General features: G+C 40.8%; 1 protein-coding gene across 2 annotated transcripts in view; it reads right to left on the bottom strand.

The window, feature by feature from the left end:
* Window positions 1-22263, bottom strand: part of FARP1 (FERM, ARH/RhoGEF and pleckstrin domain protein 1) — a 181221-nt gene that overhangs the window by 3964 nt on the left and 154994 nt on the right. For both annotated transcript variants that reach the window (XM_018071128.1, XM_018071129.1), the window contains exons 17-24: window positions 13284-13365; window positions 10408-10645; window positions 8886-9016; window positions 5788-5856; window positions 3884-3973; window positions 2670-2752; window positions 2238-2350; window positions 1570-1733 (exon numbers count right to left, since the gene is read on the bottom strand). In XM_018071128.1, the coding sequence (XP_017926617.1) occupies window positions 1570-1733; window positions 2238-2350; window positions 2670-2752; window positions 3884-3973; window positions 5788-5856; window positions 8886-9016; window positions 10408-10645; window positions 13284-13365 (970 nt within the window). The remainder of the gene's footprint in view (window positions 1-1569; window positions 1734-2237; window positions 2351-2669; window positions 2753-3883; window positions 3974-5787; window positions 5857-8885; window positions 9017-10407; window positions 10646-13283; window positions 13366-22263) is intronic.

Genomic DNA, 22263 nt, shown 5'->3' with positions numbered 1-22263 from the left:
CCTAAGTTACACGTGTACTCCTTCATTTTCTGTTACCTCATTACTCTGGAGGATATCATAAAAGGACAGGCTTTGCATTCGGTACCAGCAGACATATGAAATGGAAACAGGCCGCTGATCACTGATCAGTCCAGCAGGTAGGGAGGAACAGTCACTGACAGAGAGAGGATCTTCTACCACAAGAGAGACAGAAAGGAGGGAGAGACACAAAGAAAATAAACAATAATGCTGAAGTGAGAGGCACCGACAGAATGACGTGAGCATGAGCGTAACCTGCCACGCATGGAACAGCAGTGGAGCTGAAGATGTTTTCACAGAACAACACATGTCTCCAGGGCGTGTTTGGTCTTCACTGCTTTGTGTTCATTTGAGGCACGGGGAAGGAACAAAAATGAGGAACAATGAACACTGATCTCAGAGCTAGTTAGATTTGCCTAACTAAATGTTTTAATTGTTAAAATGAGTCACTGGTTTTATATCTATTTATAATAAGCCCTCTGCTTTAAGGAAAAATATGAGACCTTGTCCTGTGCTGAACTATTCCTCCCTTTCAGGATATAAGGGCATAAAGAGTGGAAAATTCACCTGCGTGGGATCGAAATGAGGCTCTACAGTCAGCATTTCCTAGTACAGAATAATTTTCCTTGTCATATTTCAGCAACAAACTCAGCTTCAGTTTAAAAACAGAGGTGGTTACACAAACTAGGAATAGGTCTGTCCTTGCACGTATATGTTCTGCGTCAATACATCTTCTCTAGAGCAATGACGGCCTGATGTCTGAGGGCTGCTGCTTGAGTGCAAATGCACTCAGCCTTACGATTCCTTGTTCCATTTTCATTGAGCATTAATTTGCATTTGATGAGGGCTGTGATAAAGTACTCCGAGCTCCCTGGAGACTGTCTTGGTGAAGGAAGAACACCTTAGCAGGCTTACCACTTCATCCTAAAACCTACGCTGAACTAGGAGTCTTTTATTTCAGTCTTTGAAAAGTCAGTGTCTGCACCTCGGCTGTTGAGTACAGAATTAACAAATGTGTATCAAATTGGCTTAGCTGTGATCAGGGGGAAAAAAGGTGTTTTTATTTTGAGTTGGAAAACGCAAATAAAGAAAAAGCAAATGAGACTGAGCAATGACAAAAGGTTCCAGAAAAGATGGCTAGGTAAAGAAAGTAAGTTAGTAATACACATAATTAAAACTCTGGCTGCAGCAGCTAAAGACAATATCCTTTCCGCTCGAGCAATGACTTAATGCCTCTATAACTGAAAGCATTAAGACAGTTTGAACTACTTTAAATTTTAAAGGGCATCAACATTTTTTTGGACAGTTACTTCTATGAAAATTACTGCTCTAACTGATTTTACAGAGGTGCACTACGGGAATGGATATGTGCTTCTTGAGTGATGGTTTATGCCATCGTTCGAGGATATGAGAGGCAGTTCAGTAGGTGTGCCTGACACTTCCCCAGAAGGAGACAATGGAACAGTGCACTTATTAATGAGGAGCAAAAAGGAAATTGTCAATTCAAAAGCGAGCCTGGAGCTGCAGTTCAGATCGTTCTGAGGCAGATACCTCCACAGCAATACTAAAGTCGATCATTGAAACACTGGTATTTCTGTGCCAGCAGACGTGCACCGTAGTGTTGCCACGGTGTGGTGACTGACGTTCGAGTGAGGTGCGGGATGCACTGAGGTCGTCCTCAGATTCCTGGTCTACAGTAGTTTCATCAGGAGACTCTATGAAATGCAGGGAAAAAGCATCTTTCTTCCTCTATGCAACAACATATATAATTGGAAAAATTAAACAAATCAATTCTGTCCACAATATTGTGAACTAATTTTAAACCACAATTTTAGAAGTAATTTTGTGCAGATTTTAAGTAGATTATTATATTTTATATATTTACTTAATGTGTTTCTGCAAGTGTTAGAATTAAAGACTAACTACCATGCTTTGTTGGTGTTTTAATACCTTCCAAGGACAGGCACTGCCCAAATCTGGTTATATAGTTCCTGAAATCATTATGCTTAAATCACTTCTCTATTCAATGAAAATTTCTGCTAACATCAACAAGAACATTAAAATGACACATCTATAAATATATCTATACATATATATATAAATCAACTTCAAATGCATTGGTTTGACCTCTGGCCAGCGTTTTTCACCATTTTGCTTAGCAGCAATTAGCAATCATACTGACAAAAGTGAGTTAAACCTACTCTCTAGCATTTACTTACTATTGTCAGGTGGGCTGCTTGCCAGTAGCTCTGGGGCAGGGCCACTGCTTTTTTCTGCAAGGTCTATTGCCATCTGGATGTCCTCAGTCCATTTGTCCATTTCAGCACGGGTACTAACAATGAAAATTAAAGTTTTATTCACTTTTTTACAGGCTGAAAGCAAACTCTAAGAAACAAGCTAAGCTTACTTTAATTAAATAAATTTAGTCACAAGATGCTACTTTTTTTTTCCCCTGATAACTTAGATTTGGTTCCGACTTGCCACTCTGTTTTGTCCTGTTCACTTTTTTTTTTAGCAAGTGGCTTTCACAAAAGAATACATCTTTGAAATTGTTTTAGGAGCAAATACAAACAAAATGATGCCTCTCTGTCCCACTGTGACAGCTGCAGAGAAATACAGTTTACATGTGTGTGTTGTCTTCACTGGATTACCTTGCAGCAACAACGATGGACTGGTGTTGACCTCGTAGAGTCAGACAATGAGGAACTCCCCATTCCTCCTCACTTTCTTCTATCTGAGAGATTGAAAACCCAAATGCAGTCAGATTTCAGAAAGTGTGCATTTTTTAAGGTGAAACAGTGAACTGAACAAGCTCTTACCATTGGGGTAAAGAAAACTAAGAGAAATGTTCACAAACAACAACTTTGTGCTAGGTATTGAGAAAAAAAATGGTGGTTTGCGAGTTGGAAGAACGGTAAGTTAGTCCTGCAAAACCTCTCAAACCAAAAGTGTGGCTTTGTCTGCTTTGTGTCAAAGAAAATAGTGATATTTTTATCAGAAGATGATTTATCATACAAAGGGGTATATTAAAAAGGCTGTGAGTGCTCTGGACACTGCAGCATAACACAGTTCTGTTGTGAACAAGTTCAGGCCAAATGGCCATCAATAACTGAGTAGAGTCCTTGAAACGCTAGATAAAACTCGAAGCCTTGCAGGTGTTTAGAGAAAATCAGTCACTGTGGTACTGATTACCTAATTTAATTCTCAGGAAAACAGTACAGAAGATATACAAACCCATGAGAAGTTCAACGAAAATAATGGAGGGAATGAAAGTGTTTTGAAATTAGCAAAAATATTTTTGAAACCATATAGGAAGAGATAACTAGGTCCTATTGGCTTGAACTGGCTGTATGCCAGAAGAATTGCAGCAAGAGCTCCAAATGATATATTGCTGCCAGTTTCCCACTACTTAGGCTTTAAGATACAGATCTTGAAACACTAGGAAATGGGTTTTTTTATAAAAATTAGATGGTCGCTACTGTTTACTTGCCTTGCACAGTGTGTCTTTATTGAACTGGTGATGAATTACTTGTAAGAATAATGGTTAAATTATAGTTGAAAAAAAAAATAAAGGAGCCATCTCATGAGAAGTTTCCTTTATGAGGAAGCAGCCCCCCAAAATGCCTTTTTTCCCCTGTCATTTTTGCTTATTTAATCACCTTTGTGCAGAAGGCCGCATGAACACATGCTGAACCCAACGCAGCCCCAATCAGGCACTGTAAAATGTAACTCTAGTTTCTCTGAATCAGAGACACCCCCCCCCCTTTGGCTGCTGCTTTCAGTCCAGCAGAAATCATCAAGCACTTAAGATGGGATCACAAATGGCCATTTAAGCACAAATGCCTTAAGTTCTGATAATACTTACTGTCATGCCATACAGTGGAAGATGCCCATGGACTTTAAACTGATTGGATGCTGTCAGGCCTCTACTTGTGTATAACAAAATATCATTAAACTAAAAAACAAGAATAAGCATTATTAGAATGATGTTGGTTGGCATGGATGCACGTAGAAAACAATATCAGAATGGTAATTTAGTTACCGAAACGCTCCCACAATTTTCCACTGGATATTTTCCAATGCCTTCTAATATTCCCTTTGTGATCTCTGTGTCAGAACTAACAAGCCACACAACAGCAGTGAAACCAAGTAGTACATTTCACACTCTGCCATACTTTGAAGCTACAGAAGATGTGTCTTTCATCAATATTTTCTTCTGCTTTGAGTGGAAAGATAAGTATATGCGAGAGATGTGTCCCCCTTATGAACAGAGTGGCTGTCTATTACTCCCCATATTCAGAAGGAAGTCAGGAGACCTGTTTTAAGGTAGATGGATTTAGGTTTGAAATACCAAGGTGCAGAGACTGAGTATCTCAATTTGTAGAGCTTCGTGCAGGAAACAGCAGTTGTCCAAAGCATGTTAAATGACTGTCTGTGTTTTGTTGCCATAAAATAAATGGCATGTTTTCACTGTGCCACCTGGGTCAAAGTGTTTTTTTCTCAAACCAGATAGTTGCATTGAGAAAATCATACTCTCTGAGCTCTTACCACAGACCTCTGCAATTCAGTAGCAGTAGTTCATGAAGCTTTGTGGATCAGCCACTAGAGGGGGATTTAATTTTGCCAATGATTGCACATGTATTCGGAATCCCACAATACTGACCTGGGATTTTACCTCCAAATAGAGTCTGGTGCTTAAGACAGATCAAAGACTTCTTTGACAGAGCGAGCACCTGACTTGAGACTCTAGTCTTAGATTTTTAATGTTTTATACAGGTATAATATCAAGGCATCATCTGGTGACAAGAACTATTGGTATACAAGAAAATATGCACCATATTCATTAGGCTTCCTCTTCAGTGTCTTTAAAGGCAGAGGATAATCTACCCAGGTAGATTTATCAGGTTATATCTTCGACTTATTTGAAAGATTAATATCAAACACCTTGTAAAACCTAGCATACTCACAAGCTTTTCTACACACATATTGTCTTCACCTTTTACAAGGAAGTATTCTCATGCCACGCAGCAGTAGCTATTCAATGTTTTACCCTGTAACACTGGATTAGAAACTCTATGCACTCTAATGGGCATTCCAGTGTGCCAGCACCAAGGGCTCAGCATCAGCAAGATGGGGAGCTTGGGAGCAAATCAGCTGGCCAGGAAGAGAGAAGGAGCCATCTGATCAGCTCTTGTGGATCAGAGATTGAATGGGATCACCATAACCTAAAAATGCTGTGAGTGATGTTGGGAGGAGATAACCTTTTCTAGAGCAAGAGCTGCAAAATATATCTCCAGGTGAAGACACGTTCACCGATACATTGGGCATCCGTGGGCTGAAACTGGATGGTTTATGGAAAAATTTGGTTCTGTTACGTGTCCTGAGAGCATTATGTGGATTATTGTTCATATCACCAGAAGTCACTCTTTATCTTCTTTTCTGCATATAATCACTATCCATGGTGCCACTTTTCATTTTGCAATAACTCTGCTTTTATCTAAGAAGACAAAGTGCTAGGAAGTAATATTTTACCATTATATTCACCTGGTGATATAAAAAATAGTTTTATCTTTGCAAGAAGCAGTTACATTGGATTTGGACAGAGATGTAAATTCTTAACAACCAGCTACACAGGTGATGTATTATGCCAATTGAAAAAAGGTTGTTTAAAAATATTTACTGTAATTCACAATTCAAGTCTAACAGTATGTCTAATAGTTGCCTAGAGTTACATTTCATTATGTAAAGAAAAACTATCTTTTTACTTACCAGAAAGAACATCCGTTGCTGTAAACCTTTTCCAGACAACTTACTAAGACTTCCCAGTCTAATAAACTCCTGTGGGAAACAAAAAAAAAGTATCTCCTGCAAAAATGACAATTTTTTTATTATGCAAACATAAATATGACTACTTGGTCATAGGAATGATTTGACTACCAGTCACCAAGACTTTTAATTTTATTAAATATGTTAAAAATTTAATTTATAGGATAATTCCTTTCCATTTTTAACTGTCTTTAGGATAAACTCCTTTCATTCATTTTAGGAAAATTCAGTTAAACAAATTTTTTTTACCTAAAATTAAGAAAGCTTAACTTCAGGCAGCTCCCTCTTTCATCAGTTTTGAATATTTTGTCATGGTACAAATGATGTAAAAACTAATGGTAAGTTGCCCTATATGTTATTGGTTCTCCAGTGGTAAGCTTCTGTGGTGCATATAGCATACCTATCTCTTAACTGCAATGCAAAATCAGTTACACAACATCACCATCAGCAGCAAAAAGAAGCATATTTTTCTGGAAGTGTAAGTTATCCCAGTACCATCCATCTCATATAGTATAGCACATTAATTTAGATCAAACTGCTTAAGAATGTTTAGGTATGGAATAAGAGGGAAAGTAGCACATTTGAAACTTTCAAAATGCTGTATTTCTTGGGGTTACTGTGAACTATGCAGTAACTCACACTTCCACTTATCTGAAACTCATGAAAATATAGTTTTTCAGTCACTCCCTCCAGCTTCTGCAAAGAGGTTTACATTTATTTATTACAGTCTTTCTAAGGTCATTCTACTCATAACTGTGCATTAAAAACCTATCTAAAGCATCAGAATCACCTCCACCTCGGTATACTGGCTGTCTAAAATAAATCTGTTCAGAGAGACAATCTGGATACCTTAGGGTTGCTGTGATGTGTCCAGTCCCCCCACCTGCATTACTTAAGGGCTAAGGGGTGGGAAAAGTGGCTAGAGGTGGTTATCCCTATACCACAGTAAGCTCATGTTACCAGAGAGGCCACTGGAAGTTGTTGTTGGCCACCAAAGAGTATTAATATTAATCATAATTAGTATTTATATGGTACCATCTGATAGTCACCAGCAGGCTTAGCATCACCACAGCAAGTGCTGTGTTAACACCTGGATCAAGAGCTGCAGGTCACTGCAATCTGCAAGCACAACCAACCACAGGATGTTTTCATGTCCAATATAGGTACCAGCTTGGTGGCAGCAGAGATCCCACTCTGGGACAACATGAAAAGGATGGCAGTGGCACTTGCCTCCCAGCCAGGCCTGCCCTGGGACTGGGGTAGGGACTTCAGTCAGAGCCAGAAGAGCAGCCAAAGGGCTGGCAGCAGCAACATCTTGGGCATGTGCCAGAGCATGGTGGCCAATGTTTCTTGCCTTGGCAGGCAAACAACCTCTGCCTCCCCATCTGCCTTTTCCTTGAACTTCCTAGGACAGGAAGACTGCTCAGTCTTTAAATAGAATAGGGTAGCAGAAACACCCGATGACAGCATTTAATTTCATGTGATAGAGAGATGCACGGGCTGTGAAATGTCCTGAGGGACTTGCCAAGGATGTGAACAGTCTGTGGATCACTAGAAACATGAGCTGTGGCAGCTGCTTGGAGACAGAGAAAAAGCAAAGTGAGGGAGTGGGGAACAGCCACAAATCCAGAAATACCTGCGCTCAGCACTCCCTTCCCAATGGCACATCAACTTCATACCCCAGCATTTCACTTGCTGCAAGTATTATTTTTGTATATGACACACAAAAGTCAAAGGAGCGGGGAGGTAACTACTTCAGCAACAGACAACTCTCAAGTTTGCTTGCACAGATACGTGTGCCTAGGAAAATAAAAAAGGCTACAAATATTACACTGCGGTTCATTTATTCTGAAATAAGCCTTTGTTCTTAAAAAAGCATCACAAGTAAAAAAGAGATGTTGGTATTTTTGTAGCGCAATTAAAAGTGTTTACTTAAGGCAACCTTGTCTCAAAAATTATTGCCTAATGTTACATGTAGACTAAAAAGACTGCTTGTCCCCAGGGCCATGAGTTTCAAAGCAAGGCATTGTGAAAGGGCTGAAGGTCCTCCAGCACAAATGTCTTATTTTCCTTTAATCTGTCATGCTCTAGCATCGAGGGTTGGGAAAAAAAATAAGGGCAGCACAGAATGAGGAAATGTGCAACTATTCAAGCTCTGAACACTGTGATAAATATTACATTTTTAGCGCATCTGTTGTAATAGATGTTTGGAATTGCCTACGACTGCCCAAATCTATACAAAATCAGTAAACAAGGATTGCCTCTTCCTGCTTTAAAGGTTGCTGTTTTCTATGGTGTGCTGGTTTTGGCTGGGGTACAATTAATTTTTTCACCATGGCTAGTATGGGGCTGTGTTTTGGACTTGTGCTGAACACAGGATTGACAATATAGAGATGTTTTTGTTATTGCTGAGCAGGACTTACACAGAGCCAAGGCCTTCTTTGCTTTTCATACCGCCATGCCGGCAAGGAAGTTGGGGGTGCATGGAGCTGGGAGAAGATACAGCCAGGACAGGTGACCCAAACTGACCAAAGGGATATTCCAGACCATACAACATGATGCTCAGCATGTAAAGCAGGGGGAAGGAGGATGTAGGGATGTTTAGAGCGATGGCATTTGTCTTCCCAAGCAACTGTTACGGGTAATCGGGTCCTGCTTTACTGGAGATGGCTGAACATCTGCCTCTCCATGGGAAGCAGTGAATTAATTCCTTATTTTGCTTGGCTTGCATGTGCAACTTTTGGTTTACCTATTAAACTGTCTTTATCTCAATCCATGAGTTTTCTGGCTTTTACCCTTCCAGAACTCTCCCAGATCCCACTGGTGGAAGAGTGAGCTAGTGTCTGCCGGAGCTTGGCTTCTGCCAGGGGGTTAAACCATGACATATGGTATTATTATGTTTACATTTGACAGTTTTTGGTGGGAGAAAAAGATTTGTATGAGGAAAGGCAATGTCACAGTGGCCCCTAATTAACAGGTTTCTAAAACACACCTAATACTTTAAAATTGCATCAAATCTTGATCACGACTCTGTTACTTACTCTTCCTGGGATCACCAGATTGTCCATGCCCATCAAATCTTTCTTCAGTTCATGCAGTTTCTGAAAGTTCTCCATCTTTATCATATTGCCATGGAGCTGAGCCACCATTTCAGAAATCTCAGCCAAAGCAGCTAGATGGACAAATTCATAAAGTGCTTATTAAAAATTTACAAGAATGTTCAAAAAGAATGGCTTTTATCTGCAGCACCTATTTCAAAAACCTTCTTGTGCTGCTCTTCTTCACGGTGTAAAGTTACTCAGGCACACACAAACTCACTACCCACACAAACTCTGGACATCATCTTATGGAGTGGAAAGGGTGGAGTGCTGTAATGAAGAGTCAGCCCATTTCCTGAATCCAAAGTTTGCTCTATTTTAGCCACAGGAACTTTGTAAGAACATAGGAGTCAATTCAGAGCACTAGTGAATGGATTCTCCTAAAGGACTTAATTTCCTACATCTCCAATCAATCTAGGGATGTTCTTTATGCTTGAAAAAACATTCATTTTTTCTCCCTGCCTGTGGCACACTGGAAATGGACACATCATCCTCAACATCTAGCCTTGGCTGAGGGAAATGAAGACACTACCTCACTGCATTCCCTGAGATCATTCAGGTAGTAGCTACATTTGGGCAAACATCTGTGCCACACAGCACTTCGGTGCCATAGACCTCTGTGGCATTTCTTACTGCCACAGGTCAGGTTACCTCCACATTTTGTGCATTGCACGCTGTGGGTCTCATTGTATGGAATCTGAGGGAACTCAGCCAGCTAACTCAGCTGTACCTTATAGCTGCCAGCAATTATGCTGAGTTTTACTCCCTGCCCAGGTTCTTCCGTGGATCTGCACCGATGCTAACTGTACAGATAACACAGTTATCCTTAAACATACATAGCTTACAACAGGGGTGGGGGACGGAGACAAAGAAGAAGGAAAACAAATCATCAGAAAGAAATGGCAGGCAATGAGTCCAGACTATAGGGGGGAAATGTTTTCATGTTTGAAAAAAAAAATCCAAGCCAGCTGTTTCAAGTTCCTGAAACAAATCATGGAAATGGTAATAGAGTACACTATAAGCCTTGAAAAAAAAGCAAATAGCACTTAAAGACATAATAACAGCAGCCCTGCTGGGTCAGAGCAAGGGTTCACCTGGGCTAATATTTTGTGTTCTTAGCAGATCTCTAGGGAAAGAGAGGAGCACATATGGTATGTTCCTTGTGCTCTCTTCCAACCTCCCAACTGTTTTCAGTTTAAGAGACTCCCTGAACCGTCTGTCATTTCTGTGTGTTTAATAACCCCCAGCAGAATTCTCTTCCAAATACCTGCCCAGACTGTGGCATAGTGTGTATACAACCTGAATCCTACTGTTTCTGGTGTTCAGAGTGCTGGATTTTGCAACTCAGTCCTCTTTCAATGTAGGTTTAAAAAAAAAATATCTTTTTTTTGGCCAGTCATACACCTCTAATGGAGTAGGATGCCGTTCCACAACCCCAAGAACTGGTGTCTTTTCTCTTACTTACCTCTTGAATCCCTGAAGTCTGTGTGGCTTGGAGGATAGTGCTTGCAAAGCCTCTCCATTATCTGCTTGTAGTGCATAAGCCTGTGTAAAGGTCTGAGAAGGAAGGTGTTGAGAGGCAAGTAGCAAACTTTCTGTAGTTCAAAATCTCTGCAAAAGTTCTCCAGCTTACGAGAGTTCTTGATCCCATTCTCCAACTCCATTAAAATCTCATTGTGCTTCCGCAGGTGAATTGTCAGTTGCTTATATGCACAAAAAAAAAAAAAGGTTGTAGTAGAGCTCTTAGCAATCACTATGAGAGATGACTCAGCCCAAACCTATTCCAGCAAAACATCCAACTAGCACAGCAGTGGAAATTTTGCAAACAAAATCATTCTAAAACACAATAGCTCTGAAATGTCATTACTCATCTGAAGTAGACACCCCCACCCGTTCTGCATTCCCTGTAAAACAAAAGTACATGAGTCAACGAAAGTAAGTCTCTTATCAGTGAGAAATCCAAAGGCAAGGAGATGACATGAACATAGCTCATGCAACTGGGTGCAACAGGGACACAGCCAGACAATGCGAATGCAGAGTTAGGAAAGAAAACGAAATTTTCTAAAAGGATGAACGGATTTAGTTGCCCCAGTTCCCTTAGGTGCTTTTGGGGAGCTGAGATGCAGGTAAATGGACTTTTAGCTTCTGCTGCCTTCTTATTCATGAGAAGTTGCACCTCCCGGGAATCTGAACAAACACAAAAATAGAGGTGTTGTCCAACAGAAATGGATATGTTAGAGTTCTTCATTCTTGGACTACAGCCTCTTCTCCTTAGTGCAGTCTCTAAGATCACCCCACTGGTCGTGGGGAACCAACCTGTGCACCAGCAAGTGAGTGAGGTTTGCATGAAACATGTAACTTCATTTAGGTCTCAGTATTGCAGATATTTACAAGTCCCTTTTAAAACAATTCAGCAGATTTTTTTTAACAATTAAGACATGGAATTAATTTGTGTTTTGCTAGAGGTGAACTGGTTCTTCAGGATGCACAGAGCTTCTCTGAGCAGCCAAATAAAGTTTTCCAGTATCTGGTAAAACATTAGGCAGCAACAAAAAGACACTGAATGCATAAAATGAATGTACTTGAGAAGACACTTTTGCTTAAGTTTGTGCTTTCTGACACATTTCTAGTCAACTCTCTCTCCTGTGATTTGTGACAAGTTTACCAGAAACATACCTTCCCTATAGCTAAGCTGCTTCCTCCATAGACTACATATTCGTTTTACAAGTCTGGAACTCAGGCAAGACACAGCAGACCTTCTAGATTGCTACAGAGACTACCCATTAATTACTTGCTCTTAACTTCTCTCCTATGTTAATTAAACAAGAAATGTCAGTCTTCAGGTCTTTTAACAGTTCTCATGATAAATAAGTAGAGTTTTAACTAATTTTACTGTTTTCTGTGCAGTTCTTTCGAGTTAAACTAGCTTTTGCCTCTTTCCTCCACGAATCAGCTAATCAGCGGTGGTGAATCTCAAAGCAAATGAAGTAAAACCCTCTAATGGGAAAGGAAAAATTGGAAGGCTGAAAGCACACTGACAGGACTAAGTTACAGTGAGGACTATTCACAGCCTTTACACTAGTGCCCCAGAAGGACCTGCAGACAGCAAACGACAGACAATTTAATGTTGCAAGGTACCAAGAGAAGAATCTGTCAGAAGCTCTTCGGTATTCTAAAAACTGTAAGTGAAGGTGTGCATGGAGGGACAGAGGTAGAAAAGTCCAATTTACATTTATTCCAATGCATCTGAATCATACCTTGAGGGAAAAAAGCAGTTCCCGGCTAAATAGACTGCAGAGAGAGTAAGGTGACGAGGCTGTCTATGCTGGGGACTGTAAATGGAGATTTCTAAGCTCCCTTCTTCTGATTTGCTGTATAATCACTTGAGCATCACTTAACTTCTCAGCGTCTCTCTGTCTGTCTGAAAGATAAATCTAGTACTAACTAACATCTTGGGAGAGCTGTAATGACTAAACTGCCCTTTCCTCCAGCCAAGGACTCAAGGCTGCTGCATTTACTAACTGCAGAATGCCCAAGTGGCAATCACCAAGGAAGGATTTATTGGACAGTTTCAAAAGCACTTTGAGATCCACATACCAAAGGTGAAGTGTCGTGTTTTGCCCCACATCGACTTGGATGCATAGCTACATCATAGTAAGGTGAGCTTATATCCTTACTGTAAAAGTTCATAGGGTTTTCACAGGCTCCCATGCCTGCATTCCATGCTGTTTTCTCAGCAGAGCATCAACAGAGCATCAACAATACTGCTCTGGCCAGATTAAAAACAGTTGCAAAATTTGCTGAATATTACACCTAGATTTACGGTTCATACATGTATTTTTAATTCTAGTTTTAAAGGGATTGAAGGCAATTATTCTCATTGATTCAAAAACATCTAACTTGTCACTGTAGTGCAGAAATATAACTTTCCCAAGACTAATTAATATCCAGGTTGTGGTCACTACTCCTGCAATATGTTAACATGTATATTTGCATGAAAAAGTAGGCTTTTGAACAGTCTCGTCATCCACACAAATTCCAATGCTTTGCCTTCTTATTTGAAGAAAAAAAGAGCTGGAAATTAGGTGTTCCTGAACTTTTGTGTTTGTTGCTTCTATATTTGGAGAATGGAGGAAAGGGGCTGGACAATTTAAAGTCAGCTTGCAATTCTGAAATCTTATGTCTCACCAAATGCTTGCTACTTCATCAAAGGAAACTTTCATAGCATAATCCTTGATTACAATTGGCAGACAACAACACAAGAGGCAACATCATGCGAAAATTGAAAGCATGCTAATGTTAATCCATGTCAAAGCTTAATAGTTATAGGATCACTCCTACCTTCATATTCTGAATGTTCTTTAGCATAACATCTCCGATTCTTTGGTAATCTCCTTTAATGTGAGCATTAGAGCGGCCTTCCCTGTCAGCAACAGAAATACCATACACTTCAGTCATGCAATAAAACTGCATAATCACTCATAAGCACAGAAAGAACCTCAACAGCTCATTTCTTTTAAAACCTGCCCCCCATGCTCCATTGCTCAGAAGCGTGTGAGGAATATTCCTGGCAGACGTGTAATTCCCAAGTACAGTACACCTTTCACCCAGCCTGGCTTTCACTCCTAACAACAGAGAGGGCAGGCACTCAACAGAAGGATTAGACTCCTAAAGAAAATTTTTAGCATTTTTAAACACACCAGAGAAGGCTGAAAATGGTTTGGGAAAAAGAAGATATCCAAATCCCATGACAATATGCGGGCTTAGAGCAGAAGGTTAATTCTGTTCAGAAACAATGTCTGAAACCCAGAACAGGACCTGGGGGGTGCTCTTCCCCTGAAAAGCTTTCTGCTTATGTAAAGGACAGTGGGACCAAAAAAAAAAAAAAATCTATCCAGCATCTGCATTTGACTCATAAGTGTTACATACTGGTAGGAATTTTCTTTCAGTGTGTCACTTATGATATTACAAATGCAAACTGCTCCCTCCCACCCAGCCAGCTGCACTTGGATGAGTGCTCCATTTGGGAGAAACCCAACTCCTGATGAAAAAGATATTCCTGCTTCTAAACCCATGTGCGAGACAGGCAAGGATACCACGCTCTGACTGAATCCAAACACATTTTAGAAAACACAGGAGGAAAAACCATGACTGTAAGAACCTAACTTACAGATCTGTTACAAGCAAGTTATGCTTTCAAAAGAAAATCACTAGGGCTGTGTGGGAAGAAGCACTGTTCCCTTCCCCTTTCCAACTTCTAACAGTGCATCCAAGTTTCCTGCAGCATGGCTTTTTACATGCTGTCCTCAATTTTTACAATTCAGTTCAGTTCTCTAATCTGAGTATTGGGAGACAGATCCAGTCCTGGTGTGAGCAACTGCAATTCAGCCAAAGAAATGCACTACCTTGGAAGAGGACATAAACATAATCAAGTCCTAAATAAATCCAAAGATAATGTAGCCTCTGTTTTATGCTAAATGGATATATTGTTTTTCACTCATTTCTAGTAATTCACACTTTTAAGACAATTCTGTGCACAGTGAAAGCATAAGTAGATAGCAAGGTTATAAAACTCTGCATTCCTTACTATGGGCAACTTAACCAAAGAGGTCTCACAGTCACCAAATCACAGAGGATGCAGCTGTTCTTAGGAATATACTTTCACTGGCAAGACATATTATCATATTAATAGATACATATTCAGACATATATTTTGTTTTGTAAAGTTAACATGATTATGTTTCTGTTGGATAATTTCTCTGCATGCTTTTCTAACTGGGAAATGTGGAGGGCACAGCTTATAAATACTACACAGTAACATCTATTTTATCCTTCAATAGACAGAGACTCACTTGACAAACAAGGGATTGTTCCATGTTCATTTGAACAATAGCCAGTTTCATAGACTGCCTTTAATTATTTCCTATTGTGTTAAGACTCCCAGGCACTCACATGCCTATTTAAGCAAGGAAAAACAGTTCTCAACATGATTTTTTAATGTTTTTTTCCAAACCCAAAGGTTACACCGGGATAGGAAGTTGGGTTGTGTCAGTGATAACTTTAATTACCATCACGAGTTTTGCAAAAGTACTATGTTAGATGAGCACTGTCGTAGTCAAATCATGCCTAAGAAATGCTCTAAACTTCAAGGAAGAGCAGAGGTATGTATGGACATCACAAGACTACAGTCTTCACATTACCTGAGGATAAAAGTACAATTTCTGTCTCCAGGAAGTCTCTGTCTGTCAAATAATCTCCCCTCTATGCTGTTCCTTGACTTTCCCTTCAACCATGTCCTACTCATCCAGCTGCTCTCCCCACTGAGATTTCCTATGGTAGGTTGTAAATAAAACTTTCCATCCAGTGAAGGTCTGCTCAAAGTAGTGCACATGAAAGTGCCCCCAGCTGAAAGTCACAACCATTTGAAGTCTAAGGCAGTAGCACTACACTGACAGGAAGCAAGGGAAAGCCACTCTCCACCTGTGGAGCCAGCATGCAGCATCCCATCCCAAACAGTTTATGCTGTGCCACTACACACCATCCCAGAAATGTCAAAGCCAGATGAATTTGTACTGCTGCCAATAACAGCACCGTATCTGGTAATTATAAGAATTCTTGCTTTATGTGTTATTCTCTACCTCTCTGGCACTGCCTGGATCCTTTTTTATGTCTCTACATTTGATTTAATCTAATAGACTTAAACAATTTTGTACCTTTCTGAGCATGAAATATATATAGTTATCTATTTACTGCCAAGATAAATACTAAGTACAGCATTACAGAATGTTATTTCTAAGTAGACATTGCTTTTCTGATCTGAGGGCTACAATATGGGTTGGCTAGAATACATATTGCAAATTTCTTATCTAATAGCTAGCTACTTGAAGGCTGAGCTCAAGCCTACTGAAGTCACAGTGAGTGCTTCCAACAGCTAATATTTAGTGCAGCTCTTTACTGAGCAGTCAGGTCCTTATTTCCTAAAAGTTGACCCCCTGGGCACTCTTCAGCACAGCCAGTACTGACTGCTTGCACAGCATTTCACCACACTGGTCACACGCAAAGCATCAAGAACAGTTCCCCTTCACTGGCTTTGGCCAATGACTCTCAGGGCTTTCAAATCTTACTCTCTGCAGAGTGACACAGACAGAGAGAAGGGGGTTCCCCAAAAGCAACAACCTGTGTCCAGCTGCTGGCTGAACAGTGAAAAGCTGAATTGTACCAGCGCCCTCTGCCCAGGCCAGCAGAGATGACCTGTGCTGCATGCAGGTGCATGCTGCCTGAAGAAACAAAGCCAGGTTTCCTTAGGAGAAAATACAGAAATGTGATGGCTGGGTATTGCTCCTTGTTTCAGCAATTCTTCTTGCTTTCATTATCAATTTTCATGCAAATGCTGCCCCTTGCAACAGAGATGATTTTCCCACTAGGAATGGTGCATAGGCATGTAGGTTGTGATGGGGAACAGAGAGGCAAGGAAAGCTGAAGCCAGGCATGGGGGAACATGACAGTTTCACATCTGCCTCCTAAACCCCAACTTCACTCCACTTCAGCTCCATGGCGGACTCCAGAGTAAACCTTATGCTACAATGCCCTGTTTCTCAGCTCCTCAACATGCAAATCCCCCAAAAAACAAGAAGAAATCCCAGGAAAAGAGCATCCAAATACACAGCACATAAAAATAAAAACCAAACACACGATCTATCAGATGATGTCTCGCTGCTGCAACAGCCCAAAGCACAGGAGCACAAAAAAGAGCTCTCCCTGCGGTGTATGTTTTGAATAACAACACTCAGCTTGCTGAGAGGAAAGAAGCTGCTCATTTGTTGTGCATCAATGGCTAAATTGTTCTTTTTACTTCTTGTTTTCATGGGTCACTGTTTGAACATGGTATCTATCTGCCAGTGACAAGGGACAAAGCTCAGGAACTAGGATCTCACAACTTTTCATCAGGAGTTGATTTATGATCCCCAGCTCCATAGAAGATGTAGGGGCTGCTTTCCCCACACATTATGTGCCCTCACTCCACTCACATCGTATGAGTAAAATCACTGAAAATTATGCTGAATAATGGGGATATTATTGTATAATCAGGTTATTTCTCATATTTCTCCAAATAGTCCCTTCCATTTTACATCGATAAAAGTGTACAATTGCAAGAAAGGATGAAGAGACTGACTTTTATACCTGATAAGAAACTCAGACACCACCTTATTTATATTACTACAAATGGCCACCACCTTGACTTACAGGGATGACACAAGTAGCTATGTCAGATTTTCGAATTACATGAAATTCTTAGTGTATATAATTGAAAAATTAATGGAAAGAAATTTCAAGTCAGCCCATTTCCTCAATCATCCATGAATGGTAGCAGAAGAAACAGAAATTTGATGCAGATGGTGGCAAGGCAAAGAAGAAGATAAAGATTTCTCAACAAAGATTCTGAGGTGAACATAAAAATCTTTGATTGCAGCCTCCAATTGCAGCCGAAATAATAATAAATCAATTGCAAAAAATTATATTTACAATGTGTGATCTTCTGTTACATGCTGAGGATCAACATCTCCCTCCTTGATATTATAGTTGATCTTTGAGTACTTAGACACTTCTGACTTTTTATGACTTTATCATTAGCTAAAGTTCTAATACTAAAAAATACCTTAAATATTTGCCATTACAACTACCTTTCAAATAAGAGTAATGTTTTGTAATTCAAAAAGAAGAGTCAATAAAAGCAAAACAGCCCCTTCTTAGCTCACGCCCTCCTATTACACAGTGCTTCTCACTCTCCTGCCCATTCCGGTCGGCACTGCAGCTGTCCTTTCAGCAGTAAGTGGTGCATGAAACACTCCTCAGAGCATAAGAAATGTACTGATGAAGCCATCAGAGCTTCACCAAAGTCACACCAACCCTCTGGGGAGCGTACACACATTTAAAGACTTTGGCTGGCTATCCCTGTTGTGAGAGGAATCCAATGTAAAGGAAATATGCATTAGGAATGCTTTTAAACAAAAAGATCAGAGCAAGTAGCACCATTGCATGAAAAAATACTGTAAATGCAAGAGCATTTCATATCTTGCTGCGGAGCTCAGAGCTGATCCTGCGTGCATCCCTCCCAGAGAGCCGCTGAGATGAACGTAATATGGCCCTAGATGTGACTAATAGATCCTGGACAAGTGATTTCTCTCCCTAACAATTTCCAGTTAATTTGGGTGTAGCACAGCTCTAAACCCCAGAAGTACCCAAAAGTGACTTCAGCAATGCAAACTATCCTTGAGCTCGATGCACTGGCACCAAGCCCCTCTCGATGTCTTTGTGTCAGGAATTCATAATGCATAACTCAGAGGTTTGTATTACAACACATACCTCATCTCTGCACATAGGATGAAGACACTTTTGAAACTGTACTCTTCATCCCTCCTCACCAGATATGCAGAACCAACTGACTAGCTGGCACTCTGCATTTAAGATGGCAGATAAGGACTGTTGCCCTGTTTATATAAACTGTGTTATCATGCTGCTCTTCTTGAGAACAAGTGCTGTTTTTCAAACAGAAAATGGTTAATAAATGAACATTTAGCTCATCTTCCTACACCTCCCTGAGTGCTTTCTTATTACAGGTTTTCAAACTTGCTTCCATCAATCCTGATTGAGCCTTCTCCTTTCATATGCTAAAATCTAAGAGCCTTTTTTTTGCAAATTACCAGCCACACAGTCACATCTGGTAATACCGAGTAGCAGCTTTCCTCAGATGTGCCTGTGATCAGCTTCCCTGGAAGAGGGTAAGTCTGCCTGTATTTCTGAGAAGTACGTAGTGTTTTTTCTTCCTAACACGTGGATAAGGTGTAAAACACAGATTTTTACTGTCTGATGAGAGCTTCCTAGGGCAGAAATAGCTATCCTGCCTTGCTCCAGCATTACTTTCTACAGTGCTCAGTGGTCAACCAAAGGGGGAAACTTCTGGTTCTCCATTTGCTACTTTCTGTCAGCATTTAAAGAAACCAGTGTGGAAACTTGTAATACAAAGATTTAAAGAGGTATGGAAAGATGAGCTCGATTTTTTTTTGGATGGAAAATGGTGCTTGTGGCCCAAATTAACAGCTTAATAAACAGCTTAGATAAGAGAAGGAGTAGAACCGAACTAACTTCTCAGATTCAACTTGCCAGATGTTAATGGAGCATGTCATGCTCTGCCTGCGCTGCCCATACCTCTTCCTCCTTGCAATAAAATCTCTCAGGCTCTGGGAAAAAGGAGCCAGCTTTAAGTCACTGAGATACGCCTCCCTTATTTTCTCCCAGCAAAAAGGATTGGGAATTCCTGGTGTTGCACCCAAAGCTTTGCTGAGGAACAACCTGTGTGAGACCTGGTAGCCAGGACTAGGACCTGGTGCTGGATGCAGCACTTCTGGCACTTGCTAACAAGATAGCCTGATATGTGCTTTTCCATCTCCCACCTGAGGCAACTTTCTGCATTATTCCTCTTCCCTTCCTGTAGGAGAGGGCAAAGGACCTCGCCTGCCTGCATCCACCAAAGGTAATCCTTCTTTTCCTCAAACCACTAGTCTAGTGGGGTATTTCACTTGCTCCCAGGAACATGGCCAGCCTCCAGGGCTCAGCATAGCTGTAGCAACTGAGGGGATTCATGGGCTGCTTCACTGGCCCTGCAAGAGCAAGGGCAGGGCAGAAAATACAGCCCAGAGCATGGAACCACTGATCTTAGGATGCTGTGCAATAAAACCACCAGGAATCTGCTCCATTTCATGGCCAGAAAGAAACTCTGGCTTGGAAAAACGCAGTAACTGCTTGTATTCTGCAGTTGGCTATTGGTGTCAGTATCAATCCATGTCTTATTAAAAACATTATCACTATGCACTGGACACTGAGAAGTGCTGCTCTTAGGAAATGCAGTACTAAAGAGAAAAATGAGTGAACTCTGTAAAGAAACAGATCAGACCTGCCAGAATCTATAACTGGGTCAAAAAGATACTGGCCCTTAAGATGTTCTGTAGGAGACAGCCTTCCTCTGACTGCAGATTCAAACAGTTTAGAAGCCTTCAAGCAAGCCAGAAATGCTTTTAACAATGTGCACAACCTGAACTTCTTTGAGGCAAATTCTAAATGTCTATAGATGTTTGAACAAATTAAGAGCACAGAGCTGTCTAACAATTGTTATGCACAATTCCCCCAGCCTTGCTCTCCTCACAGATCTTTAGCAGAGTATCAGGTTCAGCGTGATTCAAGGCCTAAGAGAGCAGAGAATGATTTCCTGTAAGAGCTTCCAGCATGAAGCATGAAGGTTTGAAACAAACCTTAGAAAACACACTGATGTTTAGGCAGAGCAAGCAGGCTGAACTGGAGTTTAAGTTGATAAAACCCAGCATCCTACTCACTAGGGAAATAGATGACTGGTTTCAGAAGGTTTTCTCTCAGACAAGCTCCCACAACACACGTGGGTAGCAAGGGGCTTCCAGCAGCTTGAAGTCCACAATGCTTTCATTCAAAGCCTTTTTTTATATAGGACGTCACCCTCTGAGGAACGCAGAGCACACTCATGTCTCAGGACAAGTGTTCCACCCACCTTCTCCCATCCACCTGCCCGGAAATTCAAGAGTTGACATAGAAGAGTTGGCTACAAATGAGTTGGCTTGAATCCTGCCCACACCTGCCTGCAGCTGTGCCACTGGCTCAGCCACGCCCATGAGGAGCTAGGCAGCTGAGGCAGAGGCTGGTCAGTGCCCTGCACTTGGCCCCAGCTGAAGCCCACTGGCTTAAAACCACCTGGGGACAAAGACAGAGGTACCATCATGGCAGTATGGACATTGAGCTAAGTGACTTTGACTACGCTGCTGAAGAAATTCCCTACCACGTTGCCATCAGCTTCTTCTACATGCTGAGGGGCTGTTTAATTTTGTCACTCACTGTTTAATTAAATAGTAATCTCTACAGGACAGAGTTCATTGCTTGCAGCTTATCTCAGCATCTGTGGCATTATATAAAAATATCAACACCTCCAAAATAATACCTGTCAGCAAGTCTGCCTTCCTTCCTAAGGCACGTATTCAAATATTTCAGAACTTTAAAAACAATCACTGTCTACAACAGGAGTATTACATTAGGTGCATCCATGCTGTTGGTTGCAAACTGAATGCAGACCAGGGGCAGGAACATGACTGTTTTCTGTTAAGTGAATCAGAGCAGCCAACAGAGAATTCCCAGTGGCTTTACACACTAACTGTGGAAGGACATGCAATAGCTGAGCTGACAAAGTCAAAATGAGGTGCCCAGCTGGGACAAAGTTAACTCAGCAGAATATTTTTGAACAAATTTGGATTGCAAAGTAACTTAATAGCAGATCAGCACTTTAAATCAAAAGGTAACTGCAGTTTAAAAATGATATTATGGCTTTAAGCTGAGGTTTACTGCTCTGTGAAACCATAGATTTAGGACCCAAGGAAAAGCTGGAAAAACAAAGGCTTACTCAGCTTGAAAAGGAGCTAACTGAAAAGGAAAAACAAAGTAAAAACATGGAAAATCTAAAAGACTAAATATTGTTTCTTTCTGTTAACAAAAGTGGCCCTTCCCTCTACATACCATAATGTCACCTTTCCACAGCGGGCTGTTATTGCACCATCATCCAATTTTTGAAAAACATCACACCTAAACAGGAGGTTGGCATCCACCTGTAAAGCCACCAGCAACCAGAATGACATAGGGGTTATCTATTTCAACATGTGCTCCAGGAGTCAGGACCCAGCAAGCTCACTAGATTAGACTGATCTGATAGAGAGCAGAACTTACCCCTTACAAATTGTATATATTTATCTTTTCTCACAACACACTCTTAACCCCAACTAGCTGGGGATTAACTCCAACTACTGTTAACCTTACACCACAGTTGAAGAAACAATCAGTATTTTATAACATTTGAAAGAGCCTTCTTGGAGTACCTGCAATAAATGCTCCTTGGTGGAATGCAATTAACACCAGTAGCAGCCCAATGAAAAAAGAGATACAGAGAGGGTGGCTGTGCAGCACAAGTCCTAGGAGCAACTATATGTCAGGCATCAACCAGAGTCCTGGATCAGGATGTCAGCTCTCAGAGGCAGTATCACATTCCCCTCTTCTCAGAAAATACCTGCTAACTCTGGAACTGTGCTGGGTGGGTTTGGTTAGCACTAGTCTGCAAAGTGCTGTGCCCTCATTCAATGATCTAACTCATCACATCACAAGAGTTAACTCACCCACTCTGAGACTCTTTTGCTTTTCTTTTGATTATTTAGTTAAAGAGGTATTAAACCGATTAGCACCTGATGGTCTGCCTGCT

This window comes from Manacus vitellinus, unplaced genomic scaffold (genome assembly GCF_001715985.3).
Source record: "Manacus vitellinus isolate BGI_N305 unplaced genomic scaffold, ASM171598v3 scaffold_2_pilon, whole genome shotgun sequence".
Classification (NCBI taxonomy): Eukaryota; Metazoa; Chordata; class Aves; order Passeriformes; family Pipridae; genus Manacus; species Manacus vitellinus.
This window is presented reverse-complemented; position numbering and strand designations above follow the sequence as displayed.